The 10,000-nt window shown below is 38.2% G+C and overlaps 2 protein-coding genes across 2 annotated transcripts; both read left to right on the forward strand.

Moving 5' to 3' along the window:
* Positions 1-4,835: 4,835 nt before the first annotated feature.
* LOC113822534 (cuticle protein 7-like) lies at positions 4,836-5,592 on the forward strand. Its single transcript, XM_027375070.2, has 3 exons — positions 4,836-4,875; positions 5,027-5,113; positions 5,226-5,592. The coding sequence occupies exons 1-3, from the start codon at positions 4,864-4,866 to the stop codon at positions 5,529-5,531; spliced, it is 405 nt and encodes a 134-aa protein (XP_027230871.2). The 5' UTR covers positions 4,836-4,863; the 3' UTR covers positions 5,532-5,592.
* A 2,390-nt stretch (positions 5,593-7,982) lies between these two features.
* Positions 7,983-8,941, forward strand: LOC113822533 (cuticle protein 7-like). Its single transcript, XM_027375069.2, has 3 exons — positions 7,983-8,017; positions 8,400-8,486; positions 8,589-8,941. Exons 1-3 carry the CDS (start codon positions 8,006-8,008, stop codon positions 8,880-8,882), a joined length of 393 nt encoding a protein of 130 aa, XP_027230870.2. The 5' UTR covers positions 7,983-8,005; the 3' UTR covers positions 8,883-8,941.
* Positions 8,942-10,000: the final 1,059 nt, after the last annotated feature.

The raw sequence follows: 10,000 nt of genomic DNA on the forward strand, positions 1-10,000 counted from the left end.
CCATTCGCGTTTACACGGAATCTCGTCGACCGGAAACTAGTGGGTGCTGGTAATTGTTCTAATGAATGGCCAGGTATTTAGTTCCTTGAGAAAGAGATAGTAATATGTTGATACTCTTTATTTTTTTCGTAATATGGCTTGTACTTTTCCAATCTGATGTTTGGCTTTACTGATTTTCTTTACCTCTGATTCGGAGTTTTGTCTCATCACTTTTTATTATATGTATATGTTGTTTGAATATCGCTCATGTCTCTTTCTCTTCCATTCTTTCTCAGTATTCATTCACATTTTCCGGTTTATTTTCTATTTTTCCCTCTCCCATTCTTGCTCACCACACCGAGTAAGCGAGACAGCGACGAAGACCTTGTAAGGCCGCCACAGCTCTCACGTTCTGAAGACATTCCATTTTAATTCTCGGTCGCGCCTGACTGGCCTTCTACACACACACCCACACACACATCTGGCCTCCGGTCGTTCCCCGTACGCTACCGTCCCTCGTTCTTTGCGGTCATCGGAATCTCATTCAAATCATCACCAGCAGCAAATGGTAATGACGATCCTTTAATGATAGCATTAGAACTGAGATTAACTGAGCAGCACAGCGGTAATTAACACAGAAGTATTAACCCCTAAACGGTGGTTGATGTTCTAGAACGTCCGGTACAAAGAAAGGCGGATGACGTTTCAGACTCCATTCCTATTTCGCTGGGTTATTACATGAAAAAAATGGCACATAGTACTACGCCATGAAGGAGAGGAAAGCGAAACTCCACAGGGGAAGGAGGGAAGCGATAGCCAGGTTCAGAAAACTACCTAAAATGAAACTAAAATCAATCAAACCAGGAACAAAATCAAGGTGAAATATAGATACCCTCTGCTTAGTGATTCATGGTTGATGCTGTATTGTCTCTCGTATCTAATGTTCCTTATTGAAAAGATGGAAAATGAAAATTAAATGAGCTAAATTTGTACATATATACATATACATTTTATGTTCAACAAGAGATTATTATTTTTTATGACGATGGTATTTTATTGCAGTTAAGTCCTTCGCCTGCCTCTTCTCTCGCTCCTTGAAGATCTTCCCTCCCCTCTCTCTCTCTCTCTCTCTCTCTCTCTCTCTCTCTCTCTCTCTCTCTCTCTCTCTCTTTCTCTCTCTCTCTCTCTCTCTCTCTCTCTCTCTCTCTCTCTCTCTCTCTCTCTCTGAATCTCTCCCCGTTTTTTTACACAACGACCAAACGTACGGCAAAATAGGAAAAAACGAAAAAAAGAAAGAAATGTAATGCACATGGGAATGAAAACAGAATGAATGAATTAATGAGTATAACTGAGTATGAAGGGTGTGTGTCAGTGAATTAGCGAACAACAAATCAATACGAAACGAAGAAAAATAAAACGACCATACGAACACAACGAGCCAGTAAAACCGCAAGTCAAAACGAACGAAACGCGAAGAGAACGAACAAAAAGGGAAAGGTGAAACGACCAAAGAAACAGGCCGGTGAAGGGAACGTTTCCTCCTGACACAAAAACTCAAAAGAATGAACGAAACGACCTTGAGCGTCACTCCAAGATCGAACGGAATGGGAAACAGGCGCCGTTAGGATCGCGTGGACGATGACCCAGAGGAAAGTGGCCGTGAAAGTGGCCTCTGGTCCTGAAGTGCTTCTCTAGGGATTCATTTCCTTTGTTTCCTTTTTCCTGCTTCCTTGATGAAGCTGAAGTTCAGTTTGCAATAGGATATCGTAAGCCGAATTTTTTTGTGTTTTTTAATATTGTCTCTTGGCTTCGTGAGTTTTGTAAATCTGGGTTCAACTACGCAGGTATTAAAAGAATATTACGAAATTTCTTTCCCTTTTTCTTCCTACTGTTCTTTAGCGCATACAAAATTTCCTCTACCATATGCTAAATATCATACATGGCATACAGCAAACATATTTAGGCATACTGCACGTCCTATACCGCCTATTAATCCGATATGCCCTAATTCCAATGAACATCACGCACTTCCGATTTGACACCCAAAGCTAGTCGTTCCCCAAGTTGAACAGGACGACCACGCCCCAACCCTGGATGTACCTCTCAACCACCCACCGACCCCTTCCTCCCAAGGGCACGCCTGGTATGTGGTAGTTCCGACCAGACAGACCGGAAGTGATAATTGGTGGCTAGACGTCGGTCCCGTGACCGCATAGGTATGCCATGTGGTCTGCCCGCGCGACTGACGTGTATGTCATCATTCGAGGCACTTCCATCCGTTCCACAGCGGGAGGTCTTTTTAGACCGTTGTTCTGTCGTTATAACAACCATTTCACGTTTATTATATACTTTATAGAATAAAATAGATGCATCACACGTCCCCTCAAAATATATGGATATTCTTTATGTTTATCTAAATTTATTTCTGATTTATGACGTGTACGGATGAGAATAAAGAAACCCAAAGTCAAACAAAAACTACTAAGGCATACTATTACCATAATAAGGGGCACTATTAACACAATACTCAGTAGATGGTCATATACATAAAAGGAACGAAAACAAAACAAATTTAATTATACGATTTCGAGAGTGGATCACAAGGAGAAAAGAAAAGTAAGCAATGAAAAACAAACAATAAAACGAGAAAGCGAGAGTGGGCGATGGGGACGTCCGTCGGGTGTCCCAGTTGCGTGCTGTAACGTCATGGTCACGTGGTCCGGTTTGTCCTCCGTTAGGTATTTACCCCCCGCACGGGCAGACTCTAACGTGACTGCGGACGGCACACCTAAATAATGATAGAAGGTGGATGTATTTCGCGACAGGAAGATGGAATTAACCTAGAAAATAGCCTAAAAAACTTAATTATCAGCCTATTATTAGTTTTAAATGACTGTCGTAATGTTTTATTATGAGGTTACTTAGTATGGCGATGCTGGGTACTGTCTCGAAATGAAAACGAGTAATCAGTCGATACTGCTTTGAAATATACTAAATTATAAAGTCGTTACCAAGTACTAAATCGCCAGTTTCCATAGTGGCAATGATCTAAACAGACCGGGTAACTCAAAGTGCAACATGATATGCACTTTTTCTTTTTTGTTTTTCTTTTTTTCTGACTCTTCCGCTCTACAGGGGCAGTGAAAACAACCTTTTGCCAAGTCACGCACACACATTTCAAAACCAACTCGCCTTTTCCGTATCCTTCAGTTTAGGAAAAAGCAAAAATTATCATTTTTTTCTCTTCATTTGCTTTTTGAACATCTATAATGGATGCTATTTAATATACTATTTGAGTGAAAATGATCACTGCGATTCAGTGAGTGGTCGATAATGATAATCACAATGCTGTAACTGTGCGATTAACTGTTATTACTCTTTTGGTCAACACCTTCACTAAATACGTAGACAAAAGAATGATAAGAGTAAAGATGAAGAGAGAAGGAAAGAGAGAAAGTGAGTTGGGGAACGAATGGTAGGCAGAAGAGAAGAAAGACGAGGGGAAGAGAGTAAAGACGAAATACCGGAGGAGAAGCGAATGTAAAACAACTTAGTCATAATCAAGAGCTGCTGATACTTTGAGGTCGTACCGCCTGTGAATCGAGATCAAGTAAAAAGAAGAAGAAGAAGAAGAAGAGGAGGAAGACGAAGAAAAAGAAAAAGAAACAGAAAAAGAAAAAGAAAAAGAAAAAGAAAAAGAAAAAGAAAAAGAAAAAGAAAAAGAAAAAGAAAAAGAAAAAGAAAAAGAAAAAGAAAAAGAAAAAGAAAAGAAGAAAAACTCACTATAGCTCACTATAGATTAAATCGTGTACCATGGGCATAGAGGTTTGCATTACGAGAAAGTCCATGATGTACAAAGCCTTATCAACGTCTTAATTGAGGCCTTCATGGTGCCCAAGACAAAAGCGAAGGCGTGGCTGTAGTTTCTGTAATGTCAAGATGAAAAAAGGTGTTAGTGGGACAAAAAATCTTATTGAGGTCTTGTATATTTGACAGAATGTAAGATCTACGGAACTAAGGATATGGCAAAGTTTAACAACACATAGATAATTAGAATACTAAATTGTTTATACCAACATTATGAATTACATGATATCCATGTCCCGGAAACTTTTTCATTATTATTATTATTATTATTATTATTATTATTATCATTATTATTTCTAATACCTGATAATGATCTATCCATCTATACCAAAAGGTATTTTGATTTAAATAAGAGCAAAATTACATATTCACTTTATCAACATGATATGGGGAGGAGGGTGAGGGAAGGAGGGAGAGGGGAGAAACATTAAAGTTGAATCGTTCAATTCTCGCTCCCACTCCCTCTATCATAAATTGGTTGTGTGAAGTACAATATGCACTTAAGGCAAAATCCTTGTCTCATTGGTTGCATTATACCGCCCCCCCCCCATATATATATATATATATATATATATATATATATATATATATATATATATATACATATATATGAGTGTGTGTGTGTGTTTAGATACACACATATATACTGAAATATATGCATACAGACGTGTGTGTGTATGTGCTGTGATACTACTTCACAGTAATAGTATCAGTTGTAATCGTAGAAAACAAAGAAAGCACATACCTTTTTCCTAAACCTCACCGATTCGTAGATCTATACTTGATCAGAATTATTTTCTTGTTGGTACTTACCTAATACTGCTTTAATTCACGGTATTTAGTAATGAAAAGCATAATTTTATATTTAATCTTGAAGAGCAGGGTGATGTACCCGATATGACAACGCGCTGCCAAGGTTAGAGGCGGTTGGAGGGGAAAGGGAGTGGCTTAGAAGACACGCGTGTATAAAAGCCAGCTGCTGGATGCTCCAAGTACCACATTTGATCTATCTTCATCATGTTCACTAAGGTGAGAATATTGTATCATTTTCAGTCGGGGAAATAGTGTTTCTTAAAATAATGGTAATCAAAAAACGTTGATTGATGTTTAACATTAATACAGAATCCATAACTTGTAGCGTTACTAATTTTGTAATTAAATATTTTGTGTCTACTTTCAGGCCGTCGTCGCTCTCGCCCTTGTGGCCGTTGCTCTGGCTGCTCCTTCACAGCCTTCCTACGGATATGCTCCTCCTGCTACCTATGACGTAAGAAAAACTCTCATTAATAGTAACGTTATAACGGCATATAATAAAACCGAAATTATTCGCAATGATTACAATGAACTCGCACTAATTTCCCTTTTTTTTCTTATTGTAGGCTCCTGCCAAGTACGACTTTAACTACGCCGTGAAGGACGACTACTCCGGCAACGACTTCGGTCACCAGGAGGCCCGTGACGGCTATGACACCCAGGGAGCCTACTACGTCCTCCTTCCCGACGGTCGTCTGCAGAAGGTTGCCTACACTGTCAACGGCGACTCCGGCTACGTGGCCGAGGTCAGCTACGAGGGTGAGGCCCAGTACCCCGAGTACAAGCCTGCCTATAAGCCTGAACCTGCCTATAAGCCTGCTCCTGCCTACAAGCCTGCCCCTGCCTACAAACCTGCCCCTACTTATGCCTAAATGAAACAGATATAAATATATTGAACGTTGATATTTATTAAACGAAAACATCATTACCATACATTTGTATTTTCTATCCCGCTCAAGCTAAAAATAATGCTACTTATATGTATCAGCAAATGTTCAGATAACGATTGTTCTTTTTAGCAGTTGCTATAACTGAATTGCATTTCACTTCGTAAAATCATTATAATTACATCAAAGAAATGACTGAAAAATAGTCATGTTCCTATTTGCCGCAAGAAGTGCACATCGAAACGAATGCCTTAGAAAAGAAGAAAAGAAAAGAAAAAAAAAAAAAAAAAAAAAAAAAAAAAAAAATAAATAAATAAAATAAATAAAATAAATAATAATGATAACAAAAAAAGAAATTGATATTGATACACAAGCTAAGTTATCTGGAGTTACCGATATAGTTAAGAAAGCATGAGTCACATTCCAACTCTCTCTTATATAGAGAACATACATAACTCAAACATTTAAGCACATCTTCAAAGCCATAGATGATGTACACTGATGTGCGCGAGTCCACCGACAGACTCTGACTAGTCTGAGAATTTACCTGTAGCTTATAGATGACATAGTATTCGTAATGCCTGGAGTAATAGAGAGACCGGGAGGGGAGAGGGAGACAGAAGGGGATCAGAAACGTGTAATTTATTATAGTGGGAGAGTTGGATGAGAAGTGTTTATAGATTTTAGTATTATCATTGCCATTATCAACACAATAAGATTACCCCATTTTCATTTTATTATATATATATATATATATATATATATATATATATATATATATATATATATACTGAACATATATAATTCAGATGCTACATTTTGTAATTGTTGAAGTCTTTCCTTTCAGAGAGGCGAGTTTCATAGGCACTGAAACAAGAAATGGAGGATGGAGGATGATATAACATATCAAGCAAAAACCACATGTGTTACAACTATAGTATATGTAAAAAATTACAAAACAAGTCTGAACTTTTCATATTACTTAGTGATGAAGTGAGGCTCCGCATCAACATGCAAAAATTGAAGAAAAAAAGAAAAAAGTAAAAAGAAGAAGAAGAAGAAGAAATATATGACGTGCATTAAGAAAATTACAATATAAGAGGCCACCGAACAATTTGAAATTTGATCGTTTACTTCCCAAATGCACACGCTCGCACACAAGCACGGACGCACACACACACACACACACACACACACACACACACACGCAAAAGAGAGAAGAATAGAGAAGAAAAGACAGAGACACGGCGAACAAGCAATAGGCACCGTAACAACCGACAGTCAGGGAATTTCCTTACATATAGCAATTTTGCAGTATTGATAACAAAGATAATGGTACCGACAATAACAATAAAGTACCCAACATTTGCCAAGCGCGTCTTATCACCTCCCTCCTTTCCTTTCCCTCCTCCTCTCCTTTCCCTCCCCGCTGAGGAAGGGAAAATAATTTCTCCCGCTGACCGTCTCTTTGATTCTGGACATGACGAATACTGTGCCATCTATGAGTGATGAGTAGAAGCACTGGCCAAGCAGAAATGAATTGACACCATATGAAGATAGAAAAGACTTTTTTTTCTTTTCTTTTCCTTTTTATCAATAATGTGGGTAGAGCCCCCTGTAATAAAGACAATAACCTTGAAAATACTGCACAAGAATTCTTATAGATTATTGCCTAGATGTTGACAATAAACTAGAAGAAGTAACCAGAGAAATTTGAGATCAAGGTAGAAATTATAAGTCTTTCTCCTAATTCATCGAATCGACATTCACAAATGCACACAATATCAGTACAACCTATGATTTTTCTAGATACAATTTATTGGTAGACCAAAGGCAGAGTCGGTACGCTTAGACACATTAATAATACTTATACAGAGCATAACATAATCTAGATCATTTACATTTTCTTTTTGTTACGAAGGAGAGAGAAAGAGAGATAGTTAGACAGATAGACAGATAGATAGATAGACAGAGGCAGAGAGAGAGAGAGAGAGAGAGAGAGAAAGAGAGAGGGAGAGGGAAAGATAGAGAGAGAGAGAGAGAGAGAGAGAGAGAGAGAGAGAGGGAGAGAGAGAGAGGGAGAGAGAGAGAGGGAGAGAGAGAGACAGAGAGAGAGAGAGAGAGAGAGAGAGAGAGAGAGAGAGAGAGAGAGAGAGAGAGAGAGAGAGAGAGAGAGAGAGAAAGAGAGAGAGAGAAACAGACAGACAGACAGACAGACAGAGAGAGAGAGAGAGAGGAAAACAAGACTTTATTGGTTAAACACAACCTGAGTAAATGGATATTTGACCAAATTCATTCACACTTCAAACTAACTTCAACTGGTTATGTTCGTATAACCTAAGGAAAGGTCGCATAGAGAAGGGGGGGGGGGGGCGGAGGGGTGTGTCTCCCACAAACACGGAGTATAAAAGGCAGCTACTCGGTGTTCACGGCATCACATTCGATCCATCTACATCAACATGTTCACGAAGGTGAGAATCGTCTTTTTTCACATCACATCTGTATATGTGTGTCCGTGTGGATATATACATGTGAATTTGCGTGAATGTAAATATTATATTTTATGCATATATACATAGTGTAGATAGACATTCTAGTACAGTATATATATATATGTATATATATATATATATATATATATATATATATATATATATATATATATATATATATATATGTATATATATCTGTGTGTGTTTGCGTGTGTGTTCGCGTTCGTGTGTTTGCATGTATTTGTATACACCTGTACACACAAACAAAAATATGTATATACATACTGCATATATGTTTGTTCATGCTTCCGTTCCCTAAATTGTACTAGGGATTATTTTCATATTTAGTGTTTAATTTCAGGCCGTCGTCGCTCTCGCCCTTGTGGCCGTCACTCTGGCTGCTCCTTCACAGCCTTCCTACGGATATGCTCCTCCTGCCACCTATGACGTGAGGAAAAAAAATACTTGATGAGAATTGCATGAGGAATGATAAACGCATATTTTTTCTCTGATATATAATCGACACAAACTAACTTAACCTTTATTTTAGGCTCCTGCCAAGTACGACTTCAACTACGCCGTGAAGGACGACTACTCCGGCAACGACTTCGGTCACCAGGAGGCCCGTGATGGCTATGACACCCAGGGAGCCTACTACGTCCTCCTTCCCGACGGTCGTCTGCAGAAGGTCGCCTACACTGTCAACGGCGACTCCGGTTACGTGGCCGAGGTCAGCTACGAGGGTGAGGCCCAGTACCCCGAGTACAAGCCTGCTCCTGCCTACAAGCCTGCTCCTGCCTACAAGCCCGCCCCTGCTTACAAGCCCGCTCCTATTTATGCCTAAATGAACCAAATGTAAATATACTCATGATGAATATTTATTAAACGAAAATTCCATCGTTATATATTTGTATTTTCTATCCTATAAACAAAGATGCTGTTGGTATACCTTCACAGTTTAGTAGAATTTGGCTAAATGAAGCCATTGTAGTATTTTAGTATTTCTTATCAGAGACACATTGAACTCTCCCAATTCATCAGAAGAATATTGCAGCTGTAACGGACAAAAAATAATGCATATATTCTTATTGAGATATGGAAATTTACATAAAATGGAAAATGAGGGACTTTCTAATACACCAATCATCATCAACAAAAACACATACATTCAAGCGATTGAATGATGTTACATATTCAATAATCACACATTCTGTAACCAAAGTATTCCTTGATTGATCTTTAGAAGGATATTACGTGATTGAAAGATAGATAAACAGTCAGAAACCACTAGCTCATTTGTATTCGAAAAAAGGCTGCTTAGCTCCATGTAATACTCATAGAAGATATGAAATACATTAGAATATTAGAAATACGTCCAGATCTTCTGAGTAAATATTTCTTGAAATTCAGAACATCGGCATGTATATTTCTAAGTAACTTAATTAAGCAGCTGGTGGACGGGGGTGGGGGGGGGGGGTGTAAGAAAGACAAGCTCGTTTATGTACGTATATCTTGCGCCGTGTCATGCTCTCGCTTTACAATATACTCTAAAACATATTTGATAATTTAAAACGAGCAATTCTGCATCTGAAGAGCTCATTTTTAGGACACATACACATGATATACATACATATATATGATTATACATACATATATGTATATATATGTATATAAATATATATGTATATATATATATATGTATATATATGTATATCCTTAAACATATATGTGTGCATATGTGCGTTTGTGTGTTTACCTACGTAGGCATGTATGTATGTGTGTGTATGTGTACATATTTGTATGTGACACACACACACACACACACACACACATACAATCATACATACAAAAGAGCGAGGAATATTTATATCTATGTGTAAGCATACATGCTGGATTTTGCCTAGGTATGTATGTATGTGTGTGTGTTTGTGTGCATACATATATGTATATGCATATGTATGT

Source organism: Penaeus vannamei, chromosome 4, assembly GCF_042767895.1.
Source record: "Penaeus vannamei isolate JL-2024 chromosome 4, ASM4276789v1, whole genome shotgun sequence".
Taxonomy (NCBI): Eukaryota; Metazoa; Arthropoda; class Malacostraca; order Decapoda; family Penaeidae; genus Penaeus; species Penaeus vannamei.

Bases quoted from the DNA above. Each gene is read 5' to 3' on its own strand.
- LOC113822534 (XM_027375070.2), top strand. The intron at 5,114-5,225 runs GTAAGAAAAACT...TTCTTATTGTAG, and splicing joins CTCCTCCTGCTACCTATGAC to GCTCCTGCCAAGTACGACTT.
- LOC113822533 (XM_027375069.2), top strand. The intron at 8,487-8,588 runs GTGAGGAAAAAA...CCTTTATTTTAG, and splicing joins CTCCTCCTGCCACCTATGAC to GCTCCTGCCAAGTACGACTT.